General features: G+C 41.1%; 1 protein-coding gene across 2 annotated transcripts in view; it reads left to right on the top strand.

Annotated features, from left to right (window-relative positions):
* fbxw8 (F-box and WD repeat domain containing 8) overlaps positions 1–13,178 on the top strand; it is a 30,875-nt gene extending 17,697 nt beyond the window's left edge. For both annotated transcript variants that reach the window (XM_038988393.1, XM_038988382.1), the window contains exons 9-11: positions 7,701–7,874; positions 8,332–8,448; positions 11,900–13,178. In XM_038988393.1, coding sequence (XP_038844321.1) covers positions 7,701–7,874; positions 8,332–8,448; positions 11,900–12,065 — 457 coding nt within the window. In that variant the 3' untranslated portion in view covers positions 12,066–13,178. The remainder of the gene's footprint in view (positions 1–7,700; positions 7,875–8,331; positions 8,449–11,899) is intronic.
* The last annotated feature ends 164 nt before the right edge of the window (positions 13,179–13,342 follow it).

Raw genomic sequence — 13,342 nt, 5'->3', positions numbered from 1 at the left:
TAAATGTATTTGGCTTAGATGTATGTAAACTTCCGACTTCAACTGTATGTCTGTAGTCTATCAGGCCATTACATATTGTTTTCACTTTCTGTCTCTGAGAGAAAATGTCCCCAGATGTCAGAAAAGGTAGCGAGTTTGCCATTCATTTTATAAATCATTCATCATTCAAATGAAGCTGTTTCTGCCAAGGCCACATACCATTCCTTATAAGACGGATGGTCCTTCTCCCTCCAGTGTCTTTGTATGACTCTTTTGGCTGTGGTTAGAGCAACTTTTAGCCAGTTTAAACACAAGCTTCTCAGTCCATCAATATCCTTAGTGATATTCAGTAATAGCAAAGCAGGATTTACAAGTATTGTGGTACCCAGAATATCCCCAATCTTTTCCATTACCTTCCGCCAAAAGGTATGTAAGCTTGGACAGTCACAGAACATATGGATCATGTCACCTCTACTTAACTGACATCTTCAGCATAGTCTGGATTCTATCAAACCTATTCTGTTCAACCTCAGAGGAGTCCAATAAATCCTATTGAACACTTTAAATTGAATCAGCTTGGACCGGGCATCTCTCATAGGGAGGAGCATCTGTTGTACTATTATATTCCATTCCTCGTCTCCAAATGTTACCTCCAGGTCTTTTTCCCATACATCCTTTAGACCCTTACAAGTTTCATTAAATGCACCTATAGGGTGGCTGTATATAAGCCCTTCGGTATGTGGGAATTTGCATAGGATTTCTATCTTAACGCTTATATCAGAATGTACTAGGAATCTGTTGTTGTTTTGTCCTACATAAGCTGGAGATACCTCCAAAAGTCCTGTTTCTGTATTATACTTGGACCTCAGCTCTTCAAAAGAGGTGAAAGTGTTTTCTTGATACAGACAACCAATGTTCTTTATCCCCTTTCTATACCAACCTTTCCAGAAAACCATGTGTCCCCCTATTTTCAATTTAGGGTTGTTCCATAACGAAGCATAGCTTATCAAGAAAGGTGAAGATCTCTCTCTCTCTTATGAATCTGGCTCCATATATTTTTAGTATGGGACCGTATTGGATTCCGCCTTTTGTTGTCTCAAATAATCTGATGCCCCGAATGGGGCATTAAGTTCTTCCTCTATGTCCACCCAGATTGGCCTAGTCGAGTTCTCAATAAAGAGAGAGACTATTTGGTAAGCTACAAAGACTTCTTAATACAATTGCATGTTAGGGAGCTTTATTCCTCCCTTCTCAGTCTTTGCCTGTAATCGCGCTAGTTTCATCCTGGCCTTTTTACCGGCCCAAACAAACTCAGTAATAATTTTGTCCTTGGATTTAAAAGTATAGACAGGTATGGATAGTGGTAACATGCTGATGACGTAATTCAGTTTAGGAGCTATGACCATCGTTATAACCTGTATCCTACCCCATAATGAGATTTATACTTTATCCCAGCTCTTAAACTGGAGTTGAATTTTGTTCAATTGTGGGTCAAGATTTTCAGAAATCATGTTCTCTAGACCACAATCCCCAGGTACCTCCAGTTTTTAGGCACCCATTGAAACCTCCAGCTGAGGAAATCATTTCTCAGATAATGTTTTGATAGAGGCATTACTTCAGATTTGGTCCAGTTTTACTTTATAGCCCGATATCTCTGAGAATGCATTTACAAGGTCCAGTAAAGGCGGAATGGAGAGTTGGGGGTCTGATATTAATAGTAATATGTCGTCTGCATAAAGCAGTAGTTTATTCTCCATACCTCCCATATTAATCCCTTTGATTGACTGATGCAGCCTAATAGCTTTTGCTAATGGTTCTAATGCTATAATAAATAGGAGGGGCAAGAGACAGTCACCTTGTTTCGAGCCTCGTCCTACAGAAAATGGAGATGATCGTAGTCCGTTAGTGACTACTATGGATTTGGGGTCGTTGTACAAAAGTTTAATAATATTCTGAAAGCCCTGTCCAAATCCAAATGTATTTATAGTATAATGCAGGTAGTCCCAGCCCACCCTATCAACGGCTTTCTCTGCGTTTAGGGACAAATCTTTTGCCTTCAGATGACATGCAGGCGTCTACCATTATCAGATGAAGTTCTGCCTTCCACAAATCCCACCTGATCTGGATTTGTGATTTTCTTAATGATATGATTCACCCTCAGCCAGAAGTTTGTAAACAATTTTCATCATAATTTATGGTGGACGGTAGCTCCCACACTCATGGGGATCCTTTCCCTTTTTGAGGATTAGGGTGATTACTGCATCACTCATAGAAGGTGGGAGCTCACCTGTGTCAATCGATGTGTTAAATGTTTTCAATATTTCTGGGCTAAGCTGCTCTGCAAACCTTTTATAGAAATCACTAGGTATCCCATCCAACCCTGAAGTTTTACCACTGGGTGCTTGTCTTATAGTTTCGTTCAATTCCTCCAAAGTAATAGGGCGGTCGTGCCAATTCCTGTCTTCCTCTGTTAATTTAGGAAGGTTCAGATTCTGAAAGAATGCCTCTGCTTTCTGCATATCTAAAGGACCGTCTGAAATATAAAGTTCCTGAAAGAAGTCTCGAAATATTGTTTATTTCTTTATGATTTGTAATCAGCTTGCCTGTCTTATTTCTGATTCCACCTATTTGCCGAGCTGTTTCTCTAGATTTTCAATTGACTGGCCAACAGTTTTCCTGCCTTTTCACTAGATTCGTACCATCTCTGTTTCAGCCTGTACAGGGAATATTCCGCTTTTTTACTGAATAAAATATTCTGCTCTTATTTGGTGTTTGTCAGATTTACCAGAGAAATGTTGCTAGGATTGGACCAATATTCCCTCTCCAGCATTTTAACATCTGTTTCAAGTTGATCAATTTTCTGTTTATTTAATTTCTTAATGGTAGTTGATCTTTGTGTCATTACTCCACGTATGTAAGCTTTAAAAGCTTCCCAGACATGTACCTGTTTCGCACTATTGTTGTTTGTTTCAAAGAATATCGTAAAGTGTGTTTTAAGGAATTCACAAAACGCCTTGTCCTGTAAGAGGCTGGTGTTCATTCGCCAATATTTAAAATTGTATCTTTCGTCTCCTATTCCAACAGTCAGATCAATGGGTGCATGATCTGTCGTAGCTATCTTGCCCACATTGTAAGCACCCACTTTATCTACATTTACATTTACATTTAAGTCATTTAGCAGACGCTCTTATCCAGAGCGACTTACAAATTGGAAAGTTCATACATATTCATCCTGGTCCCCCCGTGGGAATTGAACCCACAACCCTGGCGTTGCAAGCGCCATGCTCTACCAACTGAGCCACACGGTCCCGTGTGGCTCACACTCTCTCTATGAGAGAGTGTGAGATCAGAAAGTAGTCGATGCATGAATAAACAGTGTGCCTATTTGAAAAGAATGTGTAATTGCGAGCGGTGGGATTGATCAATCTCCATATATCATAAAGACCAACATCTTTACACAGTATTTTAATTTCTTGAGTTTGAGGGCCTGGTTAGACCAGTTTTGGATTTATCCCAAAACCCATTGAAGGTCCCCAAGAACACAGTGGCCTCCGTTATTCTTAAATGGAAGTAGTTTGGAAACAGCAAGACTCTTCCGAGAGCTGGTCGCCTGGCCAAACAGAGCAATCGGGGGAGAAGGGCATTGGTCAGGGAGGTGACCAGGAACCCGATGGTCACTCTGACAGAGCTCCAGAGCTCCAGAGTTCCTCTGTGGAGATGGGATAACCTTTGAGAATCTCTGCAGCACTCCACCAATCAGGCCTTTATAGTAGAGTGGCCAGACAGAAGCCACTCCTCACTAAAAGGCACATGACAGCCCGCTTGGAGTTTGCCAAAAGGCACTTAACTTCTTTGTGATAGGGGGCAGCATTTTCACTTTTGGATGAATTGCGTGCCCATAGTGAACTGCCTCCTACTCTGTCCCAGATGCTAATATATGCATATTATTATTACTATTGGATATAAAACACTCTGAAATTTCTAAAACTGTTTGAATGATGTCTGTGAGTATAACAGAACTCATATGGCAGGCAAAAACCTGAGAAAAAATCCAAACAGGAAGTGAGAATTCTGAGACTGGTCAATGTTCAACTCATCGCCTATTCAATTCCCTGTAAGATATGGATCTGTTTGCACTTCCTACGCCTTCCACTAGATGTCAACAGTCTGTAGAACGTGGAATGAAGCCTCTACTGTGATGTTGAGCCGGATGGGAGGTGTTTCAGTCATTGGTCTGGCAGAATGCCAGTTCCTGGTCACGCGCGTTCCAAACGATATCGTCTTGCTTTCCATAACTTCTAGAGACACAAAGGAATTCTCGTTATTGGATAGTTATGATGACAACATCCTGAAGATTGATTCTCTACTTAGTTTGACCAGTTTATTCGACCTGTTATAACACTTTTTAAAGTTTTCGTCCGAGTTCGCCTGCATCTGCGCGAGCATTTGGACATGTGCACAAAACATGCTAGCAAAAGTAGCTACTTAGACATAAGTAACGGACATTATCGAACAAAACAACGATTTATTGTGGAACTAGGATTCCTAAGAGTGCATTCTGATGAAGATCATCAAAGGTAAGGGAATATTTATGATGTAATTTCGTATTTTTGTTGACTCCAACATGGCGGAGAAATGTTGTTATATCTGAGCGCCGTCTCAGATTATTGCATGGTGTGCTTTTTCCGTAAAGTTTTTTTGAAATCTGACACAGCGGTTGCATTAGGAACAAGTGTATCTTTAATTCTATGTAAAACATGTATCTTTCATCAAAGTTTATGATGAGTATTTCTGTTATTTGACGTGGCTCTCTGCAATTTCTCCGGATATTTTGGAGGCATTTCTGAACATGGCGCCAATGTAAACCGAGATTTGTGGATATAAATACGCACATTATCGAACAAAACATAAATGTATTGTGTAACATGATATTATCTGGCAACAGCTCTGGTGGACATTCCTGCATGCCAATTGCACGCTCCCTCAAAGCTTGAGGCATCTGTAGCATTGTGTTGTGTGACACAACTGTACATTTTAATGGCCTTTTCTTGTCCCCAGCACAAGGTGCACCTATAATGATCATGCTGTTTAATCAGCTTCTTGATATGCCACACCTGTCAGGTGGATGGATTATCTTGGCAAAGGAGAAATGCTCACTAACAGTGATGTAAACATTTTAGAGAAATAAGCTTTTTGTGCATATGGAAAGTTTCTGGGATTTTTTATTTCAGCTCATGAAACATGGGAACAACACTTTACATGTTGCGTTTATATTTTTGTTCATTGTAGTTTCATCTCACTGTCATATTCTCAGCCGGATTTAGCTCTCTCAACATGTAAAAAAGACTAAATCATTTCATAGAATTGACCATTCATAGATGATTTTCATATTCTCAAAATATTTGTACTATATACTTGAGTTTGTCCTCAAAAGTGAGTATTATTATTTTTTTTATTACCAGAAGGGTGAGTTCCTGACCTTTCTAAAACTATGCAACGTTACCAGTTATTGGTTATGGCCATCTCATGTGTTTGAGTATGTTTATTTCGGTGGAATATATATATACACTGCTCAAAAAAATAAAGGGAACACTTAAACAACACAATGTAACTCCAAGTCAATCACACTTCTGTGAAATCAAACTGTCCACTTAGGAAGCAACACTGATTGACAATAAATTTCACATGCTGTTGTGCAAATGGAATAGACAAAAGGTGGAAATTATAGGCAATTAGCAAGACACCCCCAATAAAGGAGTGATTCTGCAGGTGGTGACCACAGACCACTTCTCAGTTCCTATGCTTCCTGGCTGATGTTTTGGTCACTTTTGAATGCTGGCGGTGCTCTCACTCTAGTGGTAGCATGAGACGGAGTCTACAACCCACACAAGTGGCTCAGGTAGTGCAGCTCATCCAGGATGGCACATCAATGCGAGCTGTGGCAAGAAGGTTTGCTGTGTCTGTCAGCGTAGTGTCCAGAGCATGGAGGCGCCTGCTGGAGGTCATTTTGCAGGGCTCTGGCAGTGCTCCTCCTTGCACAAAGGCGGAGGTAGCGGTCCTTCTGCTGGGTTGTTGCCCTCCTACGGCCTCCTCCACGTCTCCTGATGTACTGGCCTGTCTCCTGGTAGCGCCTCCATGCTCTGGACACTACGCTGACAGACACAGCAAACCTTCTTGCCACAGCTCGCATTGATGTGCCATCCTGGATGAGCTGCACTACCTGAGCCACTTGTGTGGGTTGTAGACTCCGTCTCATGCTACCACTAGAGTGAGAGCACCGCCAGCATTCAAAAGTGACCAAAACATCAGCCAGGAAGCATAGGAACTGAGAAGTGGTCTGTGGTCACCACCTGCAGAATCACTCCTTTATTGGGGGTGTCTTGCTAATTGCCTATAATTTCCACCTTTTGTCTATTCCATTTGCACAACAGCATGTGACATTTATTGTCAATAAGTGTTGCTTCCTAAGTGGACAGTTTGATTTCACAGAAGTGTGATTGACTTGGAGTTACATTGTGTTGTTTAAGTGTTCCCTTTATTTTTTTGAGCAGTGTATATTTTTTTGAGCAGTGTATATTTTTGCCCTATCATTCAACTGGCTAGTAGAAAACAAGGATCATGCTGATTAATGTGAAATAGCTTGTCAACTGGCAGCTCAGTGAAGACCAGGGCTCGCTCCAAACATTAGATTTATGACTGTCGGAGACTGCCAGACACTAACTTTTAAACCCCTTTGCTGAAGCGTGAGCGCCCATGAAACAACACTACTCAGCAGCCATGTCAGTGTCTCAAATGTCTCCATATCCCCTATATAGTGCACTACTTTTGACCAGGACCCATAGGGCTCTGGTCAGACGTAGTTCACTATATAGGGAATAGGGTGCCATTTGGGATGCAGCCCATGTCTCACCATTCCACACCATTCGTCTTAGTTATGCCCATTTAGCTATGCAACCCTGATTCGTTTAATTTATTGAAGCGGAAATTAAATCTGCTCACCCCCAAATAAATACAATTTGGGTAATGAACTTTTGGAAAGCTTTTTGCATGAAGTCATCCTCCTGCTGCTGTGCGGTGGGACCCAATAAACTAAAGCAGTGATGGCAACAGATGGAGCTGGAGGTCCGTAGGGCATGTTTGGCTCGTCAAACCAGACCCAAGAATCCTCCTCTTAGTTCTATTAATGCTACAACAGCACCGTGTTTAATCAGTTCAAAACATCTTCAATATTTGTAGCTTTGGTTCTGTGAGTGAATGAGTGTTATTGGTGGCTAAAGTAATTAAACGTATGTTTATAAGTGGTCTAAAGTAGATGAAGCAGATGAAATCCCCTCAATGTCTCCTGGTGTTGGTGTTTATTCCTGTTTTTGTTGGTCTGTCTTTTCTGATCATCGTTTATAAGTTTTCTGTTGTTGTTTTTGTAATGCATTGTTCGGAGGCACCAAGTTTCCTCTGGTAACCTAGTTAAGATGTGGCCTGAGTGCCGGTCTGTTGGTTCTATAATGCCAACTCCTTGTTGGCACTCATTGTCATGCCACGGCTTGAAAATAACAGCAATAGAGGTGGCAAGAACACAAACAGATCTGGGATCAGCCTAGGAAAGATGCATCCTTTCATATCTACAGTAGTGGAGTGAATCGACCACCTTTGTCTGATCTACTTCCTGCAACATCACTTCCTGAGATGAAATGACTACTTGCTTTTGCTGTGTTCTGTTTCAGGGTGAGGGTGTTTGACCTGCGCACCGGCTCCTCTGTGACATCACTGTACGCCCACCACATGGGCGTGACCTCCGTGCAGGCAGACGATTGGAAGATTGTGAGTGGCGGAGGTGAGGGATTGGTCTGCGTCTGGGAGATGAGGATGGGAGCTAAACTGTGGGAGATGCACAACAGGTGGGACAGCAGAGTTCTTTCTATTGGTTGCTCATACATCTATTTGTTTGTGCCACAAAAGGCAGGTAGAATTCTTACATGTGCTATTCAGTACTTGAAATATAAAAATGTAAGTGTCTTGCCGTTCCTGTCAATGCAAGTATGCATTGCTATAATATTCAGCAATACACAACATTTACCTATCAGGCTGACATTGGCAGCAAACCAAACAGGCGCATCAGTATTGATTGATCCCTTTTCTGTCTGTCTGTCTGTGTGTGTCTGTGTGTCTGTGTGTGTGTGTGTGTGTGTGTGTGTGTGTGTGTGTGTGTGTGTGTGTGTGTGTGTGTGTGTGTGTGTGTGTGTGTGTGTGTGTGTGTGTGTGTGTGTGTGTGTGTGTGTGTGTGTGTGTGTGTGAAATCAAATTCTTAATAATAAAAAATGGTGTTTGTTGTTTCTCCCTCCTGTTTGTTTGCAGGCACCCAGTCAGACACTTGAGATTCAACACTAGCACTCTGGTGACAGCCAACATCCCAGACGAGAAGTCTCCACGAGGGGCCTGCATCACAGATGACGACCTCACAGCCCACCGCAGGTCCCTAATAACACCACCCAATATTCAAATGTATACATTTCGAGTTTAGCAAGATACTTGTTTATTCTACTGAAGATTCCATATTACACAGAGATCAGTGTCTGCATAGATGTGCCTTCAGAAAGTTTTCACACCCCTTTACTTTTTCCACATTTGTGTTACAAGGTGGGATTAAACTGTTTGCATTTTTTTTTTTTAAATGGTCAACGATCTACACAAAATAGTCTGTCAACATTTGTTAAACATTAATGAAAAATAAAATACTAATATATCTTGACTACATACAGTGGGGCAAAAAAGTATTTAGTCAGCCACCAATTGTGCAAGATCTCCCACTTAAAAAGATGAGAGAGGCCTGTAATTTTCATCATAGGTACACTTCAACTATGACAGACAAAATGAGAAAAAAAAATCCAGAAAATCACATTGTTGGATTTTTAATGAATTTATTTGCAAATTATGGTGGAAAATAAGTATTTGGTCAATAACAAAAGTTTATCTCAATACTTTGTTATATACCCTTTGTTGGCAATGACAGAGGTCAAACGTTTTCTGTAAGTCTTCACAAGGTTTTCACACACTGTTGCTGGTATTTTGGCCCATTCCTCCATGCAGATCTCCTCTAGAGCAGTTATGTTTTGGGGCTGTTGCTGGGCAACACGGACTTTCAACTCCCTCCAAAGATTTTCTATGGGGTTGAGATCTGGAGACTGGCTAGGCCACTCCAGGACCTTGAAATGCTTCTTACGAAGCCACTCCTTCGTTACCCGGGCGGTGTGTTTGGGATCATTGTCATGCTGAAAGACCCAGCCACGTTTCATCTTCAATGCCCTTGCTGATGGAAGGAGGTATTCACTCAAAATCTCACGATACATGGCCCCATTCATTCTTTCCTTTACACGGATCAGTCGTCCTGGTCCCTTTGCAGAAAAACAGCCCCAAAGCATGATGTTTCCACCCCCATCCTTCACAGTAGGTATGGTGTTCTTTGGATGCAACTCAGCATTCTTTGTCCTCTAAACACGACGAGTTGAGTTTTTACCAAAAAGTTATATTTTGGTTTCATCTGACCATATGACATTCTCCCAATCTTCTTCTGGATCATCCAAATGCTCTCTAGCAAACTTCAGACGGGCCTGGACATGTACTGGCTTAAGCAGGGGGACACGTCGGCACTGCAGGATTTGAGTCCCTGGCGGCGTAGTGTGTTACTGATGGTAGGCTTTGTTACTTTGGTCCCAGCTCTCTGCAGGTCATTCACTAGGTCCCCCCGTGTGGTTCTGGGATTTTTGCTCACCGTTCTTGTGATCATTTTGACCCCACAGGGTGAGATCTTGCGTGGAGCCCCAGATCGAGGGAGATTATCAGTGGTCTTGTATGTCTTCCATTTCCTAATAATTGCTCCCACAGTTGATTTCTTCAAACCAAGCTGCTTACCTATTGCAGATTCAGTCTTCCCAGCCTGGTGCAGGTCTACAATTTTGTTTCTGGTGTCCTTTGACAGCTCTTTGGTCTTGGCCATAGTGGAGTTTGGAGTGTGACTGTTTGAGGTTGTGGACAGGTGTTTTTTATACTGATAACAAGTTCAAACAGGTGCCATTAATACAGGTAACGAGTGGAGGACAGAGGAGCCTCTTAAAGAAGAAGTTACAGGTCTGTGAGAGCCAGAAATCTTGCTTGTTTGTAGGTGACCAAATACTTATTTTCCACCATAATTTGCAAATAAATTCATTAAAAATCCTACAATGTGATTTTCTGGATTTTTTTTCTCATTTTGTCTGTCATAGTTGAAGTGTACCTATGATGAAAATTACAGGCCTCTCATCTTTTTAAGTGGGAGAACTTGCACAATTGGTGGCTGACTAAATACTTTTTTGTCCCACTGTAAGTATTCCAACCCCTGATCATTCAATACATGTTAGAATCACCTTTGACATCGATTACAACTGTAAGTCTTTCTGGGTCAGTCTCTAAGAGCTTTGCACACCTGGATTGTACAATATTTGCACATTATTATTTAAAAAATTCTTTAAGCTCTGTCAAGTTGGTTATTGATCATTGCTAGACAGCCATTTTCAAGTCTTGCCATACATTTAAAGCCAATTTAAGTCAAAACTGTAACTAGGCCACTCAGGAACATTCAATGTCGATTTGGTGAGCAACTCCAGTGTATATTTGGCCTAGTGTTTTTGGTTATTGTCCTGCTGAAAGGTGAATTTGTCTCCCAGTGTTTGTTGAGAAGCAGACTGAACCAGGTTTTCCTCTATGATTTTGCCTGTGCTTAGATATATTCCATTTATTTTTATCCCAAAAAACTCCCTAGTTCTTGCCGATGACAAACATACCCATAACATGATGCAGCCACCACCAGGCTTGAAAATATGAAGAGTGGTACTCAGTGATATGTTTTGTTGGATTTGCCCCAAACATAAAGCTTTGTATTCAGGACGTAAAGTTAATTTCTTTGACACATTTTTTGCAGTTTTACTTTAGTGTCTTATTGCAAACAGGGTGCATGTTTTGGAATATTTTAACTCTGTACAGGCTTCCTTCTTTACACTCTGGCATTTAAGTTAGTATTGTGGAGTAACTACAATGTTGTTGATCCATCCTCCATCACAGTCGTTAAACTCTGTAATTGTTTTAAAGTCACCGTTGGCCTCATGGTGAAATCCCTGAGCGTTTTCCTTCTCACCGGCAACTGAGTTAGGAAGGACAACTGTATCTTTGTAGTGACTGGGTGTATTGATACACCATCCAAAGTGTAATTCATAACTTCACCATTGGAAAACCACCCTGGTCTTTGGGGTTGAATCTGTGTTTGAAATTCACTGCTCGACTAAGGGACCTTACAGATAACTGTATGTGTGGGGTAGAGGAATTAGGTAGTCATTCAACTCACTTGGGCTCCCGAGTGGCGCAGCAGTCTAAGGCACTGCGTCTGTGCTAGAGTCGTCACTACAGACCCTGGTTCGATTCCTGGCTGTATCACAACTTGCCGTGATTGGGAGTCCCATAGGGCGGCGCACAATTGGCCCAGCGTCGTTAGGGTTTAGCCGGGGTAGGCCGTCATTGTAAACAATATATTTTTCTTAATTGACTTGCCTAGTTAAATAAAGGTTAAATAAAATGATTAAAAATAAATGATGTGAGTAGTTAACCACATTTTTACTTTAGGCTTTCCGTAGGGGTTGAATACTTATTGACTGAAGACATTTCAGCATTTAATTTTTAATTCAAACTTTGACATTATGGGGTATTGTGTGTAGGCCAGTGACACAAAATCTTAATTTAATCCATTTTAAATTCAGGCTGTAACACAACAAAATGTGGGAAAAGTCCAGGGATGTGAATACTTTCTGAAGGCACTGTACATTCTATTTAATTCTATGAGAGTCTGTTTGTTGTTTTGTTGTTTAACTGCCCCAATTCTTGTGTGTCCACATTATAGACATAGGGGAGTGATTTGCCACTATGACTTCTCAGAGGACTCCACCTCCCAGGACCATGTTCTGCCCATCTGCAGGTCCAACTATGTGGAGTCATCTGGCTACAACTACAACATTGGCCTGGCCGTGCCCTATGACATCCTGTCTGGCTCTCACGCCTCCCACTGACCCCTATCACCAGCCCTTTAGACCCCTACTACTAGTACCACCAGCCCTTCAGACCCCTACCACCAGCCCTGCATACCCTTACTACCAACCCTTCAGACCCCTACCATCAGCCCTGCATACCCCTACCACCAGCCCTGTAGACAGTATGTACAAAGCAAATCAGCTTTTATATATCCGTTTTGATTTTTCAAACTGAATCTCATTTTTAATTAGTAGCTGTCCTTATTTTTTAAAAGAAGCTCATGTTTCCTTGGACTGTTAAGGAGTTTGTTTTAATCTTGCAAATTTTGTCTAGCGCAATGAATTCTGAATGGATTTCATCTTATGATGGGATCATGTTTTGTTAAAGATCCAGTGCAGTCAAACACGTGATTTTTCTGTGTTTTATATATATTTCCACATGATGATATTGCCCTTTTGGTGTAAGAGCTAGTTAATAGAACAATAAGAAAGATTGTTTCAAACCCCTGCCAATAATAGCTAATTTTCAGTTTTCTCCTTACCACTCCCAGATATTCCTAGCAAAATTCTTGCTTGAGAAATGTCTCTTTGCTAAGCTACTTTTGTTAATCTTTTACCATTAACAAAAAACAAAACAAAAATTCCCTTTTTAATTTTACCCCCTTTTCTCCCCAATTTCGTGGTATCCAATTGTTAGTAATTACTAATATTGAGATAGAAACTGCTGCATTGGACCTTTAACTAGACAAGTTGGTACTGACATCCTCCATAAATTGATGGGCAACAACAGTCACATGGTCCTTTCACTTAATTTACTTCAGTGGAATTGCAGATGGCAGTCTTATCTATCTTCACAAGAAGATGGAAGCAAAACACAAGTAACTCCAACAATTTTTCATCTCATAATTTCTTTATTTTTAATTAATGACTAAAATATGTGTATACATTAGTGCAAAGGCTATTACAGGTTCTTTGGATATAAATAACAATACTCATCTAATGTATTTAAACATTTATTTTAAGGATCAATGTTTTCACCATGAGTAATACATAAAAGTGGTCTTTGATTTAGAGGGTAGAATGGTGAGACTCCACTGAAAGGACACAGGAATAATGAAGCTTGGTGAACTAAATAAATGAGTCTTCCGTGTATTCTGAAGCCCTGTCAAAATGCACTGTGCCCCACAGAGCCAGAATAAAAGTGACCCTGGATGCCAACACCGATCCTCTCAGTGATCCACGTGGCGGGTCGTGTGAACCTCTAGGCATTCAAAATGTCCGTACTGTTATGTATACATAACGTTGACATGAGGGTG

Source organism: Salvelinus namaycush, chromosome 1, assembly GCF_016432855.1.
Source record: "Salvelinus namaycush isolate Seneca chromosome 1, SaNama_1.0, whole genome shotgun sequence".
NCBI lineage: Eukaryota > Metazoa > Chordata > Actinopteri > Salmoniformes > Salmonidae > Salvelinus > Salvelinus namaycush.
The sequence above is the reverse complement of the archived record's forward strand: the minus strand, read 5'-3'. Positions and strand labels throughout refer to the sequence as shown.